The sequence below is a fragment of the Anomaloglossus baeobatrachus genome, chromosome 4, assembly GCF_048569485.1.
Source record: "Anomaloglossus baeobatrachus isolate aAnoBae1 chromosome 4, aAnoBae1.hap1, whole genome shotgun sequence".
NCBI lineage: Eukaryota > Metazoa > Chordata > Amphibia > Anura > Aromobatidae > Anomaloglossus > Anomaloglossus baeobatrachus.
In genome coordinates this window covers 232,024,414-232,050,330 of record NC_134356.1, presented here as the reverse complement: position 1 = coordinate 232,050,330, position 25,917 = coordinate 232,024,414, and the positions used below count along the sequence as shown (strand labels likewise).

Here is a 25,917-nt window from a genome sequence, read left to right as displayed (position 1 = left end):
TCTGTCTCCGCGTGCACCGGTGCGATCCCATCGTATGACACACGGCTCACGCTGGCAGTACAGCATAGCCGAGTGTCATGCGAGTGTCCCTGCTAGAGGTCAGTGAGAGAGGACCTCTGTTGCTGGGGGGGGGGCCGGCACTGAGGAGGGGAGGGGCTGGAGCTGCGGAGGAGAGAATGTCTCAGCCCAGCCTGTCACAGCCTCTGCTCAGTCAGTGGCTACACTCAGACATGTAGCAGAGCCGGATGTGTCTCCGTGGGACGTGTGGATTACGCCGGAGCTGCAGGGTGTTGGGTAATAAAATGGTGAACGAGGGCACGTTTGTACTTTATTCTAAATAAAGTATATTTCTCTGTGTGTGTTTACATTCATTTACAGGTTTGTGATGCGGGTATCTCACAGATGCCCGTGCGATCACAAACCTATTACCCCGACTGGCACCGCATCACGCCTCCGGGAAGAGCCAGTAATGTACCGTGATTGTCACAACTAATAGATGTGGCAATACAGGGCGGCTGCTGGCTGAAATACCAGCCCCCAGACGGCATTACCATGGCTGGGGATGAAAATTAGGGGGGACCGCACGCCAGGTTTTTTAATTTATTTTTCTTTGTCGCTCTATTGGGAGACCCAGACAATTGGGTGTATAGGCTATGCCTCCGGAGGCAGCACAAAGTATTACACTCAAAAGTGTTAAGCCCCTCCCCTTCTGCCTATACACCCCCCGTGCTCCCACGGGCTGCTCAGTTTTTATGCTTTGTGCGAAGGAGGCAGACATGCACAGCACAGCTCCACAGATTGGTCAGCAGCAGCTGCTGACCAGGTCGGATGGAAGAAAAGTGGGCCCATATAGGGCCCCCAGCATGCTCCCTTCTCACTCCACTCTAGTCGGCGGTGTAGTTAAGGTTGAGGTATCCATTGCGGGTACGGAGGCTGGAGCCCACATGCTGCTTTCCTTCCCCATCCCCCTCAGGGCACTGGGTGAAGTGGGATCTTACCGGTCTCCAGGCACTGAGACCGTGCTTCATCCACAACTCCTGTGGAGACTGATGGATAGGAGCCGGGTATCGTTCAGGGACATGGCCCTGCATCTTGAAGGTACTCTGTATCCCTGTAGGGACCGTGCACGGCAACACCTCAGCTTTGCTGGGTGTGCTAGTGCACCGGGGACCGCGGCGCTGACCGGGTCTATATGTGCCATTACACACTCAGCGTCGCTGAGTGTGTTTATATGTAGGGGCTACCGCGCTAACCGCCGCTGCCTTGTGAAACTGCGGCGCGGCTGGGACTTGTAGTTCGCCGGGGACTTCGGCGTCGGCCGCGCTTTTACGGCGGCGACGCTTATACTCGAGTCCCCGGCTTTCTTGCGGCCTAGCTTCCTTTTTCCCGCCCTCAGCCCTGACAGGCAGGGGGAAGGGCGAGACGCTGCACGAAAGAGAGAGACAAACGAGCAGCATGAGGGCTGGAGCATGCTTTGCATACTCCACTCCCCTCACTGTGCACTGTGTGAGACGCCCACGGCTCCCCCCTCTCGTCAGGACGCCGCAGCCATTTCCTGTCAGCTCCTCCGACGCAGCAGAGAGGGATTAACCCTGGGAAACCCAGACACGGTCTCTGGTGGCCTCACAATCGCTTTAGGCGTCTGGTAAGCAGCACCTGGGGTGTTACCCCCATGGTGCTGTAGTGTATTGATACATTCTGTGTTAATACTTTACACTGTATGAGCACAGTTCATTATGGCTATTTACCCTTTTGTGTTAATCAGAGAAAACAATAGCATGGCCCCACAAAGGCAGGGGTGCCAAAAAAACAGGATTATTAGGCTGCCTGCGCCGCTTGTACTACCCAGCTGCCGGCAGGTCCCACTGACCCTCATTGTGTGCAATGTGTGGCCCCTGTGACTCTCTTCTTCAGCCAGAGCATCTGCTCAGAGGGGCCCAGGGGGAGACACCTGTTGACACGGTCCTTAGTGACGGGGATGGAGTTTGCAAAACTCTCTGAGACTATGGCTGAGATACTAGAAGCCGTGCAGTCCAGGCCAGTATCTCAGCAAAGGGACTCTGTTGAATCATTGTTCCCTGGCCCCCCTCAATTGGACCAACAATGTCCTCCCGGGATACCTTCCAGGCTGAGGGTTCTGACTTAGACCCCAGCCCCAGACCGACTAAGCGGGCTCGCTTAGAATTTCCCTCGACATCATGTTGTTCAGGGTCTCAGCGGGGGGAATCTCCGGTTGATGATGCGGAGACAGCTGATCAGGATTCTGATCCTGAGGGCGCTCTCAATCGTAATACTCCAGACGGGGACGCCATAGTGAACGATCTCATTGCGTCCATCAATCAAATGCTGGATATTTCTCCCTTAGCTCCTCCGGCGGAGGAGTCAGATTATCAGCAGGAGTAATTCCGCTTCAGGTTCCCCAAGCGTACACCGAGTATGTTTCTAGACCATTCTGATTCCAGAGAGGCAGTCCAGAATCACCATGCTTGTCCAGATAAGCGTTTTTTCTTAGCGCCTTAAGGATACACGTTGTCCTTTTCCACCTGACGTGGTTAAAGGTTGGACTCAGTGTCTCAGAGTGGACCCTCCAATCTCACACACTGGCGGCTAGATCATTACTTGCAGTGGAAGAGATGCCACTGACAGGCAGATGGAGCTCTGGTTGAAATCCATCTATGAAGCTATCGGAGCTTCTTTTGTCCCAGCATTCGCAGCCGTATGGGCGCTACAAGCTATCTCAGCAGGTCAAGCGCAAATTGAAGCAGCCACATGCACGGCCGCGCCACAAGTAGCATCCATTACCTCCCAAACTTCGGCAACGCTATTAGTGCTGTCCTGGACTCTGCGAGCTGTACGGCGGTTGCGGCCGCCAATTCGGTGGTACTCCGCAGGGCCTTATGGCTACGGGAATGGAAGGCAGATTCTGCTTCCAAAAAAGCGCTTAACCAGTTTGCCAATTTGTGGCGACAGGTTGTTTGGCGAGCGTCTGGATGAAGTCATCAAACAATCCAAGGGAAAGGATTCATTCTTACCCCAGTCCCAACCACACATATCCCAACAGAGGAGAGGGCAGTCGAGGTTTCGCTCCTCTCTGGGCGCGGGCAGGTCCCAATTCTCCTCGTCCACAAGGTCTCAGGAAGACAAAGGAGCTCTGATGCATGGCGGTCTAAGTCACGTCCTAAACAGACCACCGTGGGCGCCGCTAACAAAGCGGCTTCCTCATGACTTTCGGCCTCCGCTAGTAGCATCCTCGGTCGGTGGCAGGCTCTCCCGCTTTTGCGACACCGGGCTGCCACAAATAAAAGACCGCTGGGTGAGAGTTATTCTGTCTCACGGTTACGAGATAGAGTTTACCTCTCGTCCCCCGACTCGATTCTTCAGGTCATCCCCGCCTCCCGAGCGAGCCGAGGCTCCTCTGCAGGCGCGGCGCACTCTGCCGTTCGGCCTGGCAACAGCCCCACGGGTTTTTACCAAGGTTATGGCTACTGTAGTAGCGGTCCTCCACTCCCTGGGTCACTCGGTGATCCAGTATTTGGACGATCTGCTGATCAAGGCACCCTCTATAGAGGCATGCCAACGCAGCCTTGACGCTACCCTGGAGACTCTCCAGGGTTTCGGGTGGATCATCAATTTTCCAAAGTCAAATCTGACACCGGCCCAATCGCTGACATATCTTGGCACGAAGTTTCATACTCTCAGCGATAGTGAAGCTTCCGCTGATCAAACAGCAGTCACTACGGAAAGGGGTACAATCTCTCCTTCAAGGCCAGTCACACCCCGTGAGGCGCCTCACGCACTTCCTGGGGAAGATGGTGACAGCAATGGAGGCAGTCCCTTTCGCGCAATTTCACCTGCGTCCCCTTCAATGGGACATCCTATGCAAATGGGACAGGAAGCCGACGTCCCTAGTCAGGATCGTCTCACTCTCTCAGACGACCAAAGCTTCCCTTCGGTGGTGGTTTTTTCCCACTTCATTAGCGAAGGGGAAATCTTTCCTACCCCCATCCTGGGAAGTAGTCACGACGGACGCGAGTCTGTCAGGGTGGGGAGCGGTTTTTCTCCACCACAGGGCTTAGGGTACGTGGACCCAGCAAGAGTCCTCGCTTCAGATCAATTTTCTGGAAATACGGGCAGGGTATCTTGCCCTGAAAGCTTTCCAGCAGTGGCTGGAAGGCAAGCAGATCAGAATTCAGTCGGACAATTCCACAGCGGTGGCATACTTCAACCACCAAGGCGGCACACGCAGTCGGCAAGCCTCCCAGGAAGTCCGGCGGATTTTGATGTGGGTGGAAGCCACGGCCTCCACCATCTTTGCAATTCACATTCCAAGCGTGGAAAACTGGGAAGCGGATTATCTCAGTCGCCAGGACATGGACACAGGGGAATGGTCCCTTCACCCGGGCGTGTTTCAGGAGATCTGTTGCCGCTGGGGGGTGCCGGACGTCGACTTCATGGCGTCCCGGCACAATAACAAGGTACCGACGTTCATGGCACGGTCTCAAGATCCCAGAGCTCTGGCGGCAGACGCCTTAGTTCAGGATTGGTCGCAGTTTCAGCTCCCTTATGTGTTCCTCCGCTGGCACTGTTGCCCAGAGTGTTACGCAAGATCAGGGCCGACTACCGCCGCGTCATCCTCGTCGCTCCAGACTGGCCGAGGAGGTCGTGGTACCCGGATCTGTGGCATCTCACGGTCGGCCAACCGTGGGCACTACCAGACCGACCAGACTTGTTATCTCAAGGGCCGTTTTTTCCATCTCAATTCTGTGGCCCTCAACCTGACTGTGTGGCCATTGAGTCCTGGATCCTAGCGTCTTCAGGATTATCTCAAGACGTCATTGCCACTATGAGACAGGCTAGGAAACCAACGTCCGTCAAGATCTATCACAGGACGTGGAAAATTTTCCTGTCGTGGTGCTCTGCTCAGGGTTCTTCTCCCTGGCACTTTGCCTTGCCCATTTTTTCTGTCCTTCCTTCAATCTGGACTGAAAAAGGGTTTGTCGCTCAACTCCCTTAAGGGACAAGTCTCAGCGCTCTCTGTGTTTTTTCCAGAAGCGCCTAGCCAGACTTCCACAGGTACGCACGTTCCTGCAGGGGGTTTGTCACATCGTTCCTTCTTACAAGCTGACGTTAGAACCCTGGATTCTGAACAGGGTGCTGCTGGTTCTTCAGAAACCACCATTCGAGCCAATGAGAGATATTTCTCTCTCTCACGCCTTTCGCAGAAAGGGTTTTTTAGTGTCCGAGCTAGCAGCGCTGTCATGCAGAGCCCCTTTCCTGGTTGTTCACCAGGACAAGGTGGTTCTGCGTCCGGTTCCGGAGTTTCTTCCTAAGGTGGTATCCCCCTTTCATCTCAATCAGGATATCTCCTTACCTTCTTTTTGTCCTCATCCAGTTCACCAATGTGAAAAGGATTTGCACTTGTTAGATCTGGTGAGAGCACTCAGACTCTACATTTCTCGTACGGCGCCCCTGCGCCGCTCGGATGCATTTTTTGTCCTTGTCGCTGGCCAGCGTAAAGGGTCACAGGCTTCCAAATCAACCTTGGCTCGGTGGATCAAGGATCCAATTCTCGAAGTCCACCGTTCAGCTGGGCTTCCGGTTCCCTCAGGGCTGAAAGCTCATTCTACCAGAGCCGTGGGTGCGTCCTGGGCTTTGAGACACCAGGATACGGCCCAGCAGGTGTGTCAGGCGGCTACCTGGTCGAGCCTGCACACTTTCACGAAACACTATCAGTTGCATACCTATGCTTAGGCGGATGCCAGTCTAGGTAGACGAGTCCTTCAGGCGGCGATTGCGCACCTGTAGGAAAAGGCCGTTTTACGGCTCTCTTACGAGGTATTATTTTACCCACCCAGGGATTGCTTTTGGACATCCCAATTGTCTGGGTCTCCCAATAGAGCGACAAAGAAGAAGGGAATTTTGTTTACTTACCGTAAATTCCTTTTCTTCTAGCTCTAATTGGGAGACCCAGCACCCGCCCCTGTTTTTTTGTGAACACATGTAGTTCATGTTGAATGGTTTCATATCCGATATTCCTTCGGATCGATGTTACTTTAAACCAGTTTATAATTCTTTTTCCTCCTTCTTGCTTTTGCACCAAAACTGAGCAGCCCGTGGGAGCACGGGGGGTGTATAGGCAGAAGGGGAGGGGCTTAACACTTTTGAGTGTAATACTTTGTGCTGCCTCCGGAGGCATAGCCTATACACCCAATTGTCTGGGTCTCCCAATTAGAGCTAGAAGAAAAGGAATTTACGGTAAGTAAACAAAATTCCCTTAATTTAAATAAAAAAAAACCCCGGAGTCACACTTGCGACGTATGCACTGCTTTCACCGGCCGTCCTGCCGCCTGTGATTGGTTGCAGTCAGCTGACACGCTGACACTCAGGGTGGGGGCGTATCTACCTGCAACCAATGACACGCGCCGGTGAGCGGGCAAAACAATGAATATTAAATTGACGGCTCCGGAAGAGAAAAACGTGACCCGGAAGAAGTGTGCCGCCATGACACAGCATAGGTGAGTAAACCGCGCGTGCTCCTACCCCCCCTATCCCCTCCACAAACGTTTTTAATCTCCGGATTCCGGTCCCCATTGACTCATATGGGCACCGGATTCCGGAGCAGATGTGACTTATTTTTAAGACTGTCAATGATCCACCGGCCCCGGATTATTGGCCGTTCGATCAGCTCTAGTGTGGGGGGCATTATGTGTGTGTGTGGTGGCCCGTGTGTGTGTGTGTGTGTGTGTGTGTGTGTGTGTGGTGGGCACTGTGGGCCATCATAATGTGGGCACCTTAGGGTTCATTAGACGGGCTTCACTAGGAGCAATATTTCTAAAGGCACATATATAGAGCTGGACTTGGCATACAATAAAAATTGTGTGCTGCAGTATGTATCTCTGTTTCCTAACTTTCACACTTGAGAGGTATGATTGACTCTTTGTGATCTGCTTTCCTCTGAGGTCTTTAAACATATTTCAACATTAGATGGGGCCTGTGGGCTGCCCCATGCATTTTGCTGTAACCAGTTTTACTATTACTAAAACTCTCAGCACTAAACGTGTATGAAGGGCTGTGATGTCTGAATCCCTTTCCTTATACATCGAAGATTAAATTTGTAATGAAGTGCAGTATAAATGCAGAGCATATTATTTGGTAGCCTTTATATGTCCTGTCCTTTTACTCCAAAGCTGCAATTTTACCTACTCAAGCCCATTATGATGCTCTGACAACCCTTCATCTCTTCCCTCCACAGATATGTTTTGCCATCAGCCTAGGAAAAGAAATTGCTGCTGCGGAGAAGGCAAGTGGTTGATAACCCATAGGTTATGAAATGTGCCGAAGACATAATACCCACATTCATCCATCACCACTAATGCTCGGCGATACTGAGGGGGCATTTTAGCCAAGTGATGGAGCTAGTGCAGTTCATTTTAGAATTATAGGTCACTGTTGAACTCAAAAGACAAATATAATATCCCTCAAAATGATTTTCTGATGCGTCTTTATATAACACAGTGGTGAGGGGAGGACATAAAAATCTGTACATTTCTGACACTTATTCTTTTTCTTTTTTTTTTTAACCTGCACTACTTCATTGTTAGAAAACAGCCGTAATTGTTGACATGTTTGTCACGTTACAATTGGCGTAGCAATAACAGAGCCTTTAACCCCTTCATGACCAATGACTGATCTATCCGTCATGAAGCGTGTGACTTTAAGCCCCGCCCCCTGCCACGGGCAGGATGCGGCGATCCGCGCACATATCAGCTGTTTTCAACAGCTGACATGCATGCCTGCATGTTACGAATGGAATCTCTTCCACTCGCAACATTTTACCCCTTACATCTCGCTGCCAAAGTCTGGCAGTTAGATGTATATGCGCACAGCCATTACATATACTTACCGCCGCCCCCACCGGACGTCACGTGCGTGATCACGTGACTTTCGGTGGTTGCCATGGTAGCACAGGGTCATGTGATGACGCCTGTAGCTAACATGAGTCACTTCCTCTCAATCCCGGCATAGTGCCAGCACGGAGAGTAAAGCACCATATCTGCAGTTCTCAGCTCTATAGCTGAGATCTGTAGATAGGGCAGAGCGATCGGATTGCTGATTGCTATAGCCCCCTAGGGGGACTAGCAAAATAAAAAAAAAAAAAAAAAATTTAAAAAAAAACCAAAAACCTAAAAGTTCAAATCACCCCCCTTTTGCCCCATTGAAAATTAAAGGGTTAAAAAATATACACATTTGGTATCGCCGCGTTCAAAAATGCCCGATCTATCAAAATCTAAAATCAATTAATCTGATCAGTAAACGGCGTAGCGGCAAAAAAATTCCAAACTCCAAAATTAAGTTTTTTGGTCGCCACAAGTTTTGCGCAAAATGCAATAACAGGCGATCAAAACGTAGCATCTGCGCACAAATGGTACCATTAGAAACGTCAGCTTGAGACGCAAAAAATAAGCCATCACTGAGCAGTAGATCCCGAAAAATGAGAACTTTATGTGTTTCGGAAAATGGCGCAAAACGTGCGCCACTTTTATTGGACAAACTTGTGAATTTTTTTAACCCCTTAGATACAAGTAAACCTACATATTTGGTGTCAACAAACTCGCACCGACTTCAGGCATTACAATGACACATCAGTTTTACCATATATTGAACACGGTGAATAAAATATCCCAAAAAGTATTGTGCGATCACACTTTTTTTGCAGTTTTTCCACACTTGGAATTTTTTTGCTGTTTTCCAGTACACCATATGGTAAAACTTATGGTTTCATTTAAAAGTACAACTCGTCCCACAAAAAACAAGCCCTCATATGGCAAGATTGACGGAAAAATAAAAAAGTTATGGCTCTCGGAAAAAGGGGAGCAAAAAACAAAAACTCAAAAATGGAAAAGGCTCTGGGGCTGAAGGGGTTAATGAAACTTTGAATCTTTTTCAAAGAGGTTGTCTGAGACTTAAAGGTAACGTGTCACTAGGTCTTTCCCTTATAAGCTGTGGCCACCACCTGAGAGCTCTTATATGCAGCATTCTAGAATACCATATATAAGAGCCCTGGCCGCACTGTGTAATGTAAAAAAAAACACCTTTTTAATGCTCACCTAGGGAGGTGGTCTAGTCCGTTGGGCATCGCTGCTCTTGGTCTGGCGTCTCCCCTCATCTTGTGTGATCGCCAGCCCCGTGTGCATGACCTGTCCTGCATCATTCACACAGAGGCCGCCATTGTGCTCCTGCGCATGCGGACTCTGATCTGCCTTGCAGACTGCAGAGCAAAGTACTGTAATGCGCAAGCACAAGGAAAGGTCAAAGACTACAATACTTTGATCTGCCATCAGCTGGGCAGATCAAAATGCGCCTGAGGAGGAGTGCAATAAAGTCCTGTGTGTGAATGACGTAGCACATGTCATGCTCGGGGGGCTGGGCAGGAGGACGGCGATCACACAAGATGGAGGGAGGCGCCGGACCAAGAGCAGCAACACCCATCGAAGGTCTCTGTATGAATGACACAGGATGACTCATACGCACGGGGCTGGGAAGGAGAACTGTGATCGCAGAATGTGAAAGTGGCACCAGTCTGAGAGCAGCAGCACCCATCGGTCCACCCCCTAGGTGAGTATAATAAAGGTCATTTTTAACGTTCTACACAGTGGCCTGGGCTCTTATATACAGTATTTTAGAATACTATATATGAGGGCTTACTGGTAGTGGCTGCAGCTCATAAGGGAAAAACCTGTTGACAGGTTCCCTTTAAATCAGTCTTTTTGATATACAAGATCAAATGAGGTAAGGTGGGGGACTTAGTGGTAAGATCCCCAACTGACTATATATTAGTCCTAGTCCATCCATTTTAAAGAAGCCACGTCACCACTTCCGCCATGTCTCATTTTTCTATGTTATGCCATTCCTCTGATCTTCCTTGTGGAAATATATGAATAAATTGATAACTCGGCAATACCAGCATGTGTGTCCCTACACGGGTCTGATAATGGCAGCCCTCATTGTCAATATCCGTATTCAAGGGCACACAACCCAGTGGGAACATCTAGTTCTTAAAAAAAGTTCCAAAATGCTTACTTCATAAAGAATGACAAAAATGTCTAATGGGTATAGGTCACTTTAAACTCTTAAAGCGTAACCGTTGTTTTAACTCTTATTTCATAAATCAATAGAACTAATGAAAACAGGCAACTTTGTAATATGTTATCAGACAAATTTTCTTCTTTCTCTGCCAGAATTAAATTCTGAGCTCACTGTAGTTTGAATAGTGGGAAATAGTTTACAAGGTAGTCAGTGATCCTCTCTGACATTGTGGTGCTTATGAGCCATAGTGCTTCTGTAGTATACAAGTGACACATTTTCTACATTACCAACACTGCATTTACCACACACAAGCTTATATCATTGTCAGTAACCACAAGGCTGTGATTGCCTTGAGAATGTCTTTCTTATTAATGCTGTGCCCTGTCCTTGCAGGATCCAGAGGCCCTGGCACAACTCATGTCCTCGGTTCCACTATCGAACGATGGCAAGTTTGTCCTTCTGCATGACCAGTCCGAGGATGATCCCGATAGTGCGTCATGCACTGAAGGACTGGAATCTGAAGCATAACTTAACTGACCTTTATTTTTGCCCATTTACAAGTACTTTACTTTAAAGTCAGAGCCTGACTGGTGAAGTATTGAGGTAGTTTTGTTGGTGGTTTCCTTCTTACAATTTACTGATGTTCACTTACAATTAGTGGCAGATTGTACTCTAAATGTTAATTATGTACAAATTCGTCACTGCAGTAAAACTCTGGTACCTATGGATTCAATCATGAACTAGATCACAGTAATCTTTAGATCGGTGCCACTTAGATGGGTATTCTCATGTTATGAAATTTGTATTGCTAGAGAACATAAAAATAAGCAAGTTGACAATTGAATAACTTTTTATCCACTGTCATTCTCTTGATATAACAGCTATTATCTTGCATCATTTACTGCTTTTTTTTTTTCCTCAAGATCAACCACCAGAGCCTGACCATTTTGCACAGTTGTTACATTCCGGGCTGAGGAATTAACTCGTGAGATCCCAGCTACCTCTCTCTAGCCCATCACTTTCTATACAGCAGTTGCTTGCTCACCTTCCCCTCCCTGTCAGCTCCTCATCATGAGCTGCTATTAGACCTGCAAAATCGCAGTTCTCTGTCTGACACCATGAGCATTTTTCAGACCAATTCTCCTAATTACTGCTTTCACTTCCCAAGTCATATGCTTGTTCAAATGCCCTGTTATAGCTAAATGCAAATAGTGATAACAGTATAGGTTTCAAAACAAGCGCTTATTAGCTTACCGTTACTGTATCACAGCAGCATAACCTTTACAGTAGGACGAAGCTACTGACCCAGTGCTCGCCCCCCCTTCCCAGCAACAAGGAAATTAAGAGCTGTGTGCTGCCCAATAGCCAACTTGAAAATTACCCTTTCAACTTAACCTTTTGAGGTGTCCCCATAGATGTTGATGGAGTTTTCACAGATGTGAACATATGCTGATCCTATTTATGGTTGGAGTAACCACTGGTTTAGCTGTATTACTCACTTTGGTGCTTATTTTAATCCACGGAGTTTGACGTATTTTTGATTGAGATAAATGAAAGAAGCACTCCCACAAAATGTATTCCCTTGACCTTTTTAAATGTAATTTAAGTGCATTAATTTACTCACCGATCGTCATCTTCCCGTGTTACAGGCGCTGCTCTGGTCCTCTTCTCTCACATGCCTGAAATGCCTGCCTTGCCAGATCATGCCAGGGTTTATGTGCGAGCCAGAAGTTGCTTTTATAATTTTAAGTCTGAGGAGCATCAGAACGAGGCGGAACTTCAGTCACGTGAGTGCGAAGGTGACTGGAGCTCTGGAAAACCGGGAAGATGGCGTTCAGGGAGTATCTTACCACAGTTACTACACTACATTACATATACAGTACAGACCAAAAGTTTGGACACAGGTTTTCATCTCTAGAACAACTGTTAAGAGGAGACTTTGTACAGCAGACCTTCATGGTAAAATAGCTGCTAGGAAACCACTGCTAAGGACAGGCAACAAGCAGAAGAGACTTGTTTGGGCTAAAGAACACAAGGAATGAACATTAGACCAGTGGAAATCTGTGCTTTCGTCTGATGAATCCAAATTTGAGACCTTTGGATCCAACCACCGTGTCTTTATAGAAAAGGTGAACGGATGGACTCTACATGGTTGGTTCCCACCGTGAAGCATGGAGGAGATGGTGTGGGGGTGCTTTGCTGGTGACACTGTTGGGGATTTATTCAAAATTGAAAGCATACAGAACCAGCATGCCTACCACAGCATCTTGCAGCGGTGTGCTATTCCATCCGGTTTGCGTTTAGTTGGACCATCATTTATTTTTCAACAGGACAATGACCCCAAACACACCTCCAGGCTGTATAAGGGCTATTTGACCAAGAAGGAGAGTGATGGGGTGCTATGCCAGATGACCTGGTCTCAATAGTCACCAGACCTGAACCCAATCGAGATGGTTTGGGGTGAGCTGGAACGCAGAGTAAAGGCAAAAGGGCCAACAAGTGCTAAGCATCTCTGGGAACTCCTTCAAGACTGTTGAAAAACCATTTCCGTTGACTACCTCTTGAAGCTCATCGAGAGATGCCAAGAGTGTGCAAAGTAGTAATCAAAGCAAAAGGTGGCTACTTTGAAGAACCTAGAATATAAGATATATTTTCAGTTGTTTCACACTTTAAGTATTTCATTCCACATGTCTTAATTCATAGTTTTGATGCCTTCAATGTGAATCTACAATTTTCAGAGTCCTGAAAATAAAGAAAACTGAATGAGAAGGTGTGTCCAAACTTTTGGTGTGTACTGTACATTGAGAAGATTAGGGAATAACATGTCTTTTAGGATTGTTTCTTAAAACTTTATAATCTTTTGGCATGAACAACAACCAATGGTGAGGTCCCAACATGATCGTAATTTGGCTGGTAAGGCATTAGTAGAAAAAAAATCGAAAATCGGCTACTCTCAATTATTAAACTGATCTCTAGAAATCCAAATACAGTATAACTGGCATTTCTGGTGCAACAACTTTTTAGAATTTATACTTGATTCGATTTTGTTTTATTAAGTGTGCCCAACCGAGACTCATTCTGTGACCAAGGACTAGAGTTTCCAAATATGAGATCATTTTCCACATCATATGTAAATAACTCACACCCTGACAGGGAGTTTGCATGCTGTACCGGAAATAGTCTAGAGCTCAAAACTATGAGCTTTACCTGTGACTGGTGCAGGAGCTACAGTAGGACCATGCTAATATGATCTGCGTAAATCTAATCTGTGTATATATTACATAGGTAATGTTCACTGAAGGATATCTGCAATCAAATATTGGCTGGTTGGAGGATAATCATGACTAATACATTTGAAGTCCTAAGTTTACATACTACAAGTAGAATCTGAAACATGCTTAAGCTATAGTTTGTAGACCTGGTAGCTGAGTTTTAGCTACTGCAACTATATGTGCTTGACTAGAATACTATGAAAATACATTCAATTGCTGCTCAATGAGATATGTTCTACATAATGCAGACCAATGAGAATCTCTGCCTAATGCTGGCCACAGCCATGAGATGGCCATCTGTTGTCCATGACACTACAAATGTACTGTATGTGTGCATGCACAGACAGGAAAATACCCTTAAAGGGTTTATTTTATAAAATTTATCAGTCTTTTTACCCATTAAAAGATGTATAGAAACCCTATCGGGAAAATTTTAAATTCATGTATTTGGCGCTGTCATTTTTGTATTTGAGTTTCTTTAAAAGTTTCCATTTTCTACTGGACTTATCAGACTGCAGAATGATTTAACAGTGAAACCAACAGTATCTTCATTCTAATGACAGGATTTCTAACCCATATCTGTTGTTTTTTTTGCCGAACTCCTGTAATCTAATATATGACCACCACCTCAAAGTTGACCTAGAAATTGATGTGATCATGAATTATCTTAGGAGTTCAAAAGAATTAAAAAAAAAAAAAGGTCCGAAACCTGCGATCATATTAATCATAATGTTATTTTCACTGTTAACTCATGCTGCAGATAACTAGCTACAGTGATACTAAGAGGCTGTAGAAGGTAGACGGTTAAACATTTGTAATGACACCCATAGCCAAAGAGAATTTTTATCCAAAAATACATGTATATAGGTAAAGAAATATAAAGGCCCTCAAAGGTGTCTATTTCTGTTTTGTTCTTTGCCTACAGTGCAAAGCTTAAACTAATTAACAAAAGAAAACAGAAGTGTCTAATAAATCCTATAGGATCTGTGTTGCACTTTGTGGCATTTGCCAATAATGGTACCGTCACACTAAGTGACGCTCCAGCGATCCCACCAGCAATCTGACCTGGCAGGGATCGCTGGAGCGTCGCTACACGGGTTGCTGGTGAGCTGTCAAACAGGCAGATCTCACCAGTGACGAGCCCCCAGCCAGCAGCAACGCGTGGAAGCGATGCTGCGCTTGATAACTGAGGTAAATATCGGGTAACCAACCCGATATTTACCTTGGTTACCAGCGCACACCGCTTAGCGCTGGCTCCCTGCACTCCTAGCCAGAGTACACATCGGGTTAATTACCCGATGTGTAGTCTGGCTATGTATGCAGGGACCAGGGAGCCGGCACTGACAGCGTGAGAGCGGCGGACGCTGGTAACGAAGGTAAATATCGGGTAACCAAGGAAAGGGCTTCTTGGTTACCCAATATTTACAATGGTTACCAGCGTCTGCAGAAGCCGACTCCCTGCTCACTGCACATTCAGTTGTTGCTCTCCCGCTGTGAAGCACACATCGCTGTGTGTGACAGCGAGAGAGCAACAACTAAAAAATGGTCCAGGACATTCGGCAACAACCAGCGACTTCACAGCAGGGGCCAGGTTGTTGCTGGATATCACACACAGCAACATCGCTAGCAACATCACTGTTGCGTCACAAAAGTCGTGCCTCAGCAGCGATGTTGCTAGCGATGTTGCTTAGTGAGACGTCGCCTTAAGCCTAAACTAATCTATAAAATTAGAAAAATTCAGATAACCAAAGAAACGCAATCTTGAAGGACACAATTTTCCACAGTTCCCAATTTCTGATGTCTCCGTTCCCCTATATGTGATAGAAGCCAGTTATCTCTTTATGGGAAGGTTCACTCCTCTACTTCTCTACATATTCTGCGCATGACTTGAGCCTCAAACCAGTTGGACCTCATAAAAACTGCAAAATCAGCCTCTTTATAACATCCACACCCCACAGTTCATTTTCAGAGGTGCCTTTTTTTTCCCCTCCAAGTTAAACCTCAAATCTTGCGTTGTTTATATTCAACCCTATAGAAAATAATGAAATATGGAAGTAAACTTTGTCACCATCTAGGCTGCTCAGGAGGGCATTACATATATATATATATATATATATATATATATATATATATATATATATAATATGATATCTTTAGCCACAGTTTTTGAAGGTAACCGTTAAATGGTGCTTTACACGCTGTGACATCGCTAGTGATTGCTAGCGATGTCGAGCGCGATAGCACCCGCCCCCGTCGTTCGGGCAACATTTGGTGCTCGCTGCCGTAGCGAACATTATCGCTACGGCAGCGTCACACGAACATACCTTGTCAGCGACTTCGCTGTGACCGCTGAACAATCCCTCCTTCAAGGGGGAGGTGCGTTCAGCGTCATAGCGACGTCAGTGCGGCGTCACTAAGCGGCCGGCCAATAGAAGCGGAGGGACGTAGATGAGAGGGCTGAACATCACGCCCACCTCATTCATTCCGCATTGCCAGTGGACGCAGGTAAGAAGATGTTCGTCGTTTCTGCGTTGTCACCCACAGCGATGTGTGATACCGCAGGAACGACGAACAACATCGTACCTGTGGCAGCAGCGATATTAAGGAAAGGAGCGATGTGTCAACGATCACTGTCTTTGAACGATTTTGCGATCGTTGATCGTCGCTCCTTGGTGTCACAGGCTGCGATATTGCTACCGGCGCCGGATGTGCGTCACTAACGACGTGACCCCGACGATATATTGGTAGCGATGTCGCAGCGTGTAAAGCACTCTTTACTGACACAACTGTATATTTATGAAACATTGCACTATAGGTATAATACATTTTGAAGGAGTCATTTGTATGTTTTTCTTCAGAGGGCTCAAATAAATTAACCAAAAGACCTTAGTCTTGTTTTTCAATGTCTTACAAGCATAACCTCTTTTGTGAATGTATACAGGTTCTTAAATTCTTAAATACCTTGCTAACATATAATTTTTCCTGCGGCTTTAGAAGAATCTCGAATATGGCAGGAATTATGTATCGTGAACTTAAAGTGAACCTGTCAGGTGCAGTATGCACCCAGAACCATGAGCAGTTCTGGGTGCATACTGCTATTTCCTCCCTAACTGTCTGTCTCTGTATCTAGTAGCATAGATAAAGGGATATTTTAAAAAAAAAGTATTTCTAAAGATCTTTTATCATATGCTAATGAGGCAAGGGACTAGTTGCAAGGGCGGTCATGCGCACTACATGGGTTTGAAGCCAGGACTCTTACACCCAGCTTCATAGTGCGCATGACCGAAAGTATGGGATCATGCGCACTGAGCCGAAATCCATTACTTAGACGCGATGACAGCAAAGAGGAGAACGCGACCATCCTCTGATGCTGCGCATTCGTTAGCATCTTAGCACACCCACAGGGGTGTACTAACATACTAAGGGGCCGACTAGCCAGAGGAAATCACGCCCTTGCAACTAGTCGCTGGCCTCATTAGCATACGATAAAAGATCTTTAGAAATACTTTTTCTAAAGATCTCTTTATCTATGCTAGTGTATACAGGGACAGTTAGGCAGGGATTAGCAATATGGACTGCTCGTGGTTCTGGGTGCATATTGCACCTGACAGGTTCCCTTTAATGCATTCCAATTATTTTTCTTATGAATGTGGTTTTCCAACACCTGTGATCATTGGTATTTTATAGGGAGGGACATTGGTGTAGCATTGTTATGACTGGAGTTTTCTGTACTAAGTCTTTTAAATCTTGTGTTTATCGTTCTGTATAATTTTTTAATAACATTCTTCTATATGTGTGCGATTTGTATGTACTATGCCTTTTTCTTTCTAAAGTCTGGACATGAAGTCTATGCAAATGTTTACTAGCACTATGTTTACAGATAACTTACACTACTTCTAGCGATAGGTACAAAGCTGAGTAATAAACACTAAGCAGTCACTAGCAAAATTATATATTTCTCATTCAGCGAGATAATTGGGGATTACATCGTAATTTCTGCACTAAAATATGAAAATGTTTGATTGCAATTATATATCCATGACAAATAAAACAAATAATCTATTTTAGATCACCTTATCATGTGTTCAGTATTCAGATTTTAACCCCTTCTCTGACTGCCTCAAATCTGACACCTCACTTTATATGGTAATTTGATTGGAATGCTTTTTTCTGACCCCAGTTATTTCAGGTTTTTATTGGGCAGAATAAAACTTTTTTTTTTTATTTCACTTCTCCGTTGCAGAGATATTGGTGATCAATATGTTTGGAACCTAATGAATTTACTTTTAACACCTACTTTCACTTATCTGTAGAGACAGGCAAACCCACAGATATTCTGGTTCGGCAGGTCCAAGCGGAAAAATCTTAAATTACTTACCAGTAATGACTTTTTCCAGAAGCCACGACAGCGCCACCAGAGAGATAGGTCCGCCCATCTTAGGACAGAAACCACTGAAATAAAAGGGCGGCTCCTCTCTCGCCTCAGTTTAGTTACAGAGCACAGAGAGGAACACCAGAAAACAGGTAAACAGACTAACAACAATAACAAGACATCTGCATAAAAGAGAACGTCGTGCCACGGAAACCAAGAGACCGATAGGTGCAGAAAATGAAAAGTGGAGGGAAGCAGTGGCGCTGTCGTGGCTTCTGGAAAAAAATCATTACCAGTAAGTAATTTAAGATTTTTCCCTTCACCACGACAGCGCCACCAGAGCGATTCGGAAGACAACAACATTAGGAAGGGACCACAGCCTCAAGCACCCGTCTACCAAAGGTCAAATACATCGTGGCCGACAAATCCAAACGATAGTGACGAAAAAAGGTCGTAGGAGAGGAGCAGGTTGCAACCTTACATATCAAATCCAGAGGCACGTCTGCTCGCTCAGCCCAGGAGGTTGCCACAGCCTGGGTGGAATGAGCCGTAACACCAGGCGGGACAGGTCTATCCTGAGCTACATAAGCTGTCTTAATAGCCTCCTTAACTCACCTGGCAATTGTGCCCTTGGACGCTGCAAATCCCTTCCTAGGCCCTTGGAAGCAAAGAAACAAGTTTTGGGACCGCCTCCAAGACTTGGTGACCCCAATGTAGTGACTCATAACCCTGAGAACATCCAAAGTGTGCAACCTTTCTTCTTTGGGGTTAGCAGGTGTTGGGCAGAAGGAAGGAAGGACAATTTCCTGGGAACGATGAAAAGACCTAGCTACCTTGGGTAAATAGGCGGGGTCAGTACGAAGGAAGACCCTATCCTCAAAAAACTGCGTATAAGGGGGGAACACTCAAAGGGCCTGGAGATCACTAACCCGTCTAGCTGACGTAAGGGCCACTAGTAACGCAACTTTTAGAGTCAGGGTCCGTACAGTACATTGGGACAGGGGTTCAAAGGGGGGTCCTGTCAATGAATCTAGAACCAAATTGAGGATCCTAGGGAGGGAAACTAAGACAGGGGACCGGCCTGTCCCTCTGACAGGAGGAGATGACCCTACGAACCCATCTATTGCCTGCGAGGTCAGAACCATAAAGTGTGGCCAGCGCCGAGACCTGGACCTTCAGGGTACTAACAGATAACCCCAAGTCAACCCCCTTCTGGAGAAAATCCAGAACAACCCCCACCGGGGGCTCCCCCACTGGGCTGACACCGAAGAAGGAGAGAAACTTCTTCCAGACCCTTGCATAGATCCTGGTAGCTGGCTTGCGACTACTCAAGAGGGTGGAAATCATGCCAGAAGAGAACCCGTGACCTGCTAGCAATCGCCTCTTAAATTCCAGGCCGTCAAGTGAAGGCCCGAAACCTGAGAGTGAAGCAGAGGACCCTGGGAGAGGAGATCCGGCCTCTGCGGGAGGACCAAAGGGTCCGAGATCGACATCCTCTGGAGCCAGAAAAACCACGCCCTCCGGGGCCAAAAGGGAGCTATGAGGATCAATCTGGCCCTGTCCTCCCTTGCCTTTTTTAGGACTGCGGGGAGCAATATCAGGGGTGGGAAGGTATACAGCAGATCCCCTCCCCACGGAACCTGAAAAGCGTCCACCCCCAGGGTCTGTCTAGAGGGTTGAGGCAACAGAACCGAGGAACCTGGCGGTTGGACCTGGAGTGAAAGAGGTCGGCCATCAGGCACCCCCACAGACGCACATGCATGCGAAAGACCTCCTTGTGCAGACACCACTTCCCCTGGAGCACCGGATGCCTGCTCAGGAAGTTGGCCGTGACATCCCGTCCCCCGAATATGTAGTTCCGTAAGGGACGAAAGGTGACTTTGTGCAAGCGAAAATATGGTGTCCGCTATCCCCATCAGGAAAGATGACAGAGTGCCTCCCTGGCGATTGATATAGGAGACAGCAACTTTGTTGTCTGAGAAGATTCGAGGGCGCACATCTACATCACAGGAGGGGTAGAGAGCTCACATATACATCACAGGCAGCTTGGAGGTCTCATATATACATCTTAGGAGGGTTGAAGGGCTCATACATACATTAAAGGAGGGGTGGAGGTCTCCTATATATATCACAGGAGGGGTGCAGGGCTCACATATACATCACAGGCAGTCTGGAGGGCTCATATATACATCACAGGCGGTTGACGGGATCACATATACATCACAGGAGAGGGTGGAGGACTCACTTATACATCACAGAAGAAATTAAGTGCTCAAATTTACATCACAGGAGGGGGTGGAAAGCTCATATATACATCATAGGAGGGGGTGGAGGACACGTATAAATCACAGGTGGGTTGGAGAGCTCAAATATACATCACAGAAGGGTTGGAGGGATAACATATACATCACAGGAGAGGGTGGAGGGCTCACATATACATCACACGAGGGGTGCAGGGCTCACATATACATCACAGGCAGTTTGGAGGGCCCATTTAATACATCATAGGAGGGGGTGGAGGACTCACATATTCATGACAGAACGGGGTGGAGGACTCACATATACATCACAGGTGGGTTGTAGAGCTCAAATATACATCACAGAAGGGTTGGAGGGATAACATATACATCACAGGAGGGGGTGGAGGGCTCACATACATCACAGGTGGGTTGTAGGGCTCATATATACATCACAGAAGGGTTGGAGGGATAACATATACATCACAGGAGGGGGTGGATGTCTCACATATACATCACAGGCGGGTTGGAGGGCTCATATATACATCACAGAAGTGTTGGAGGCATAACATATACATCACAGGAGGGAAAGTGGGCTCACATATCCATCACAGGAGTGGGTGGAGGGCTCACATATACATCACAGGAGGGGTGGAGGGCTCACATACATCACAGGAGGGATTGGAGGGCTCACATGCATCACAGGCAGGTTGGAGGGCTCATATATGCATCACAGGAGGGTTAGAGGGCTCACATATACATCAAAGGAGGGGGTGGAGGTCTCACATATAAATAACAGGAGGGGTGCAGCGCTCACATATACATCACAAGCAGGTTGGAGGGCTCACATATACATCACAGGAGGGAAAGAGGGCTCGCATATACATCACAGGAGTGGGTGGAGAGCTCACATATACATCACAGGCGGGTTGGAGGGCTCATGTATACATTACAGGAGAGAGTGGAGACCTCACAGATCTCTCTCTCTCTCTCTCTCTTTCTCTCTCTCTTTTCTCGGATTCGGCTCCCCATTGATTTACATGGCCGCGGATTCCGGATCGGATCCAGACTTCAGCGCCAATCCGATCCGGATCCGCTGGACCCGGATTATGGCCGATCCGCTCAACTCTAGTACTGTTCTCACATATACATCACAGGCAGTTTGGAGGGCTCATATATACATTACAGGCAGTTTGGAGGGCTCATATATACATCACAGGAGGGGGTGGAGGGCTCATATATACATCACAGAATGGAACAGGGAGGAGGACTCACACATACATCACAGAAGGGGGTGGAGGGCTCACATATACATCACAGGAGGGGTTGGAGGGCTCACATATATATCACAGGAGGGGTGCACCGCTCACATATACATCACAGGAGGGTTGGACGGATTACATACACGTCACAGGAGTGGGTGAAAGACTCACATATACATCACAGACGGGGGTGGAGGGCTCACATATACATCACAGGAAGGTTAAAGAGTTCACATATAAATCACAGGCGGGTTGGACAACTCATATATACATCGGAGTGTTGGAGGGCACACATATACATCACAGGGGGGGTGGAGGGCTCACATTTACATCACAGGAGAAGGTGGAGGACTCACGTATACATTACAGAAGGGTTTGAGGAACTCACATATACATCACAGGAAGGTTCTAGGGCTCACATATACATCACAGGAGGGTTGGACGGACTACATACATGTAGTGGGTGGGCCTACCCCCTACCAGTACCAGCATAGTTTACCCGGCATTGTGATTATTAAAAATGTTGATTTTTATTATTGTATGTTGTTAGGGCACCCCCTAGTGGCCGGGTGGGACGGCTGTTGCCACCGGGGAAGGAGGAGTCGGCTGGATGTCTAGGGAAGGGCTGTGTGTGTGTAGAGTAGTCGGATCCGGGACAGCAGTGTGTGACCATCGGTGGCAGTGTGTCTGAGCGGAACATCAGGGGACGCCGGAGTAACGGAGGAGTACGCAACCTCAAGGTCTAATTCCGCTGGTGTGGGTCCGGTGTGTGCTTGACCTAGGAGTGGGAGCCCGGAGAAGCGGAGTACCCAGGGCATATCCCCACTAGAGGGCGCGTTTGGGCAGGTTGTCCCCAGCTCCACAGGAATTGCCGTGCTGTCCGGATTGTATCTGTGCAAAATAAATGTTATATTTTATTGGCATCAACTTCTGCCTGAGGACTGTTTGTGCACCTTTTGCTGAAGATACTGACACACATTGTCTCACCAAGTCAGTCCCCAACCTTGAAGGAGTGGTGGAGCCAGGGTTGTGCCTTGAAATCACTGAGGTCACGACTACACAGCCAGAGGCCTCCCTGGCTCATCACTTCATGTGGCGTAGTCGGCAGGATTCGAGTCCCCTGCCAGGGACCCAAGAAGCTGGAGATCAGGTCGTGCCTGGGACACAGGATCCCGACCATGAGGGAGGATTTCCAGTCCCCTGGTGGGAAGAAAACACAGTGCCCGTAGCGTTGGACCGGGTACAAGATGGCGGCAAGTGGGCCGTTATCTGTGAAGTGGAAGAAAAGACGCGAAAAGTTGGCGCCGAAAGAAGAGCCTGGGGCTGGCCGGTACCGAGGAAGAGGTACAGAGTACTCCGCCCAAAGAGGGGAGGCGCCGGTTCCAGGGCATGGAAGAAAAGATACGAAGTGGGCGGTGTTCGGAAGAAAAAGAAGTACCGCCGCGGAGGAGTCCAGAGGATGCATGAGGCTGGGGGAGGATTCTGTTTAAGAGCGGGAAACGAAGGTCCGCCTCCTCTTCCCTCAGTCTCAACTCTGACAACGTCGCCATTAGTCATATCGCCAACAGAGACAGACATGGAGATGACGGGACAACCGGAAGAGCTCGCCACCACTATGGCTCTGGTTAGTCTAGGCCGTGGGCGGCCTAAGTTTGCGGCTGCTAGTGAAGCCTCTCTTGTGGACCTGCCGATTGGACCGGGAGGTTCCACACGGCCCGAAAAGGTGTCCTGGAAAACAACGTGGGATGCAAAGACCGGTGGCACGATCACGGAGGTCCGGGCAACCTACGCCACGCGTCCCCCTTGGGAGACCTTACAGCCGGGCGCCCTCGCTGCCACACCAACCGCCTCATTTGGAGTGCCGGCCGAAGAGTTAGCTGAGCAGCCGGAGGAAGATCACCTGGGCTTTGTGTGGGATCCAGTCATCGTACCTCCCCCTGTGCAACACCCCAGAGCTCCATCTCCGGTACCCGACCCTGTCAGAGAACGCCTGATGGCTGAAACCGTCGTCCGGGAAATGTTGTCCGGTCCCGGCGGCGAGGAGCTGGCCTTGCAGTTTACCACCGGAGTGGTAGTAAAGTTTAACCAGCAGGAGGGGTATGGGTTCATCCGAGAAGTAGAGACCGGAGACGACTACTTCTATAATAGAGTCCATCTGGATGTGGAGGGGCTGCCCAAGCGACTTCATACACTTTGGCCGGGCGAGAAAGTCTGATTCTTGCCGGACGCAGGAAGCCGCGGCCTGTTTGCCGTTGGCGTCTCTCGGATGCCGACCGCCCGGGAAGCGGCCCAGTGGCAGGAGGAGCTGGAGTGGGAGGAGCAGCAGGAGCGACGCCGGAGCCATTCAAGACCGGTCCAGCCCGCGCCCTCTCATTCCCGGCGCACCTTGCCCGCTGCTCCGGAAGCATCATCTGACCCGGAGAAGGTTCCCCCGGTGGTAGCGGTGACCCAGAGCGTGACCAACAAGCCGGTCATCGTCCTTGACGTGCCACAACCCGCGCCACCACCACCCAGGGGAGCGATGCCATCACCCCCGCCAGGAGCTGAAGCAGCTGCGTCAGCGGAGCCACCCTTTGCCCCCGTGTCCTTCCGGAGGATACGCCGCCAGCCGGGGCAATCTCTGGGGGCATACATACTAGCACAAGCGGAGGAGTGGAAGCGGTCCTGGCCTCCAGAATAGACCTCTGCTGAGTTTCTGCGTAAAGACCGGTGTTGTTCCTAAACCGGCAGAAGTTTCAAAGAGTTAAAAAGTTTTATTTGCCGTCTGCGCACCACCCAGAGACCGGGAGCGCTGTTGCGCCTCCGGGCGCCATCTAAGACCGGGAGCGCTGTTGAGCCTCCGGGCGCCATCTAAGACCGGGAGCGCTGTTGAGCCTCCGGGCGCCATCTAAGACCGGGAGCGCTGTTGAACCTCCGGGCGCCTTCTACGAGACCGGGAGCGCTGCTGAGCTGTCGCGCCCTGGACTGGCGTCTCTTGATGTGGACGGGCCGCAGGTGATGGACTGGACTGGAGTTTATCGCCATGATGTTTATGTTTTACAGTTAAATGTTTTAAGTAGAGCCTTGCCGGGAGGCTCGGATTTTAAGAGGGGAGGCATGTAGTGGGTGGGCCTACCCCCTACCAGTACCAGCATAGTTTACCCGGCATTGTGATTATTAAAAATGTTGATTTTTATTATTGTATGTTGTTAGGGCACCCCCTAGTGGCCGGGTGGGACGGCTGTTGCCACCGGGGAAGGAGGAGTCGGCTGGATGTCTAGGGAAGGGCTGTGTGTGTGTAGAGTAGTCGGATCCGGGACAGCAGTGTGTGACCATCGGTGGCAGTGTGTCTGAGCGGAACATCAGGGGACGCCGGAGTAACGGAGGAGTACGCAACCTCAAGGTCTAATTCCGCTGGTGTGGGTCCGGTGTGTGCTTGACCTAGAAGTGGGAGCCCGGAGAAGCGGAGTACCCAGGGCATATCCCCACTAGAGGGCGCGTTTGGGCAGGTTGTCCCCAGCTCCACAGGAATTGCCGTGCTGTCCGGATTGTATCTGTGCAAAATAAATGTTATCTTTTATTGGCATCAACTTCTGCCTGAGGACTGTTTGTGCACCTTTTGCTGAAGATACTGACACACATTGTCTCACCAAGTCAGTCCCCAACCTTGAAGGAGTGGTGGAGCCAGGGTTGTGCCTTGAAATCACTGAGGTCACGACTACACAGCCAGAGGCCTGCCTGGCTCATCACTTCATACACATCACAGACGGGGGTGGAGAACTCACATATACATCACAGGCGGGTTGGAGGGCTCATATATACATCACAGTAGGGGTTGGAGAGCTCACATATACATCACAGCAAGTTGGAGGGCTCATGTATACATCACAGGAAAGGGTGGAGACCTCACATATACATCACAGGAGGGGGTGGAGGGCTCACATATACATCACAGGAAGAGTTGGAGGGCTCAAATATACATCACAGAAGAGATGGAGGACTCATATACATCACAGGAGGGTTGGAGGGCTCACATATACATCACAGGAGAGGGTGGAGATCTCACATATACATCACAGGAGGGGTTGGAGGGCTCACATATACATCACAGGATGGGGTGGAGGGCTCACATATACATCACAGGAGGGGGTGGAGGGCTGACATATACATCATAGACAAGTTGGAGGGCTCACATATGCATCACAAGCAGGTTGGAGGGCTCACATATACATGAAAGGAGGGGTGAAGGGCACATATATACATCACAGGCAGGTTGGAGGGATCACATATACATCACAGGAGGGTTAAAGAAGTCACATATAGAAATCACAAGATGGGGTTGACGGCTCACCTACACATCACACAAGGGTGAGGAGAGCTCACATATACATCACAGGAGTCGGTGGAGGGCAAAAAATATACATCACAGGAGGGGAAGGAGGGCTCACATTAACATCACAAGGTGGGGTGGAGAGCTCACATATACATCACAGGCGGGTTGGAGGGCTCATGTATACATTACAGAAGGGTTGGAAGGCTCACATATACATCACAGGAGAGGGTGGAGGACTCGCGTATACATCACAGAAGAATTGAAGGGCTCATATTTACATCACATGAGGGGGTGGAAAGCTCACGTATGCATCACAGGAGTGGGTGGAAGGCTCACATATACATCACAGGAGGGAGTGGAGGGCTCACATATACAT

At 48.4% G+C, this 25,917-nt stretch overlaps 1 protein-coding gene across 1 annotated transcript in view; it reads left to right on the top strand.

The window, feature by feature from the left end:
* APPL2 (adaptor protein, phosphotyrosine interacting with PH domain and leucine zipper 2) overlaps positions 1-17,425 on the top strand; it is a 75,735-nt gene extending 58,310 nt beyond the window's left edge. The window contains exons 19-20 of the mRNA XM_075344740.1: positions 7,253-7,300; positions 10,480-17,425. Coding sequence (XP_075200855.1) covers positions 7,253-7,300; positions 10,480-10,614 — 183 coding nt within the window. The 3' untranslated portion in view covers positions 10,615-17,425. The remainder of the gene's footprint in view (positions 1-7,252; positions 7,301-10,479) is intronic.
* The last annotated feature ends 8,492 nt before the right edge of the window (positions 17,426-25,917 follow it).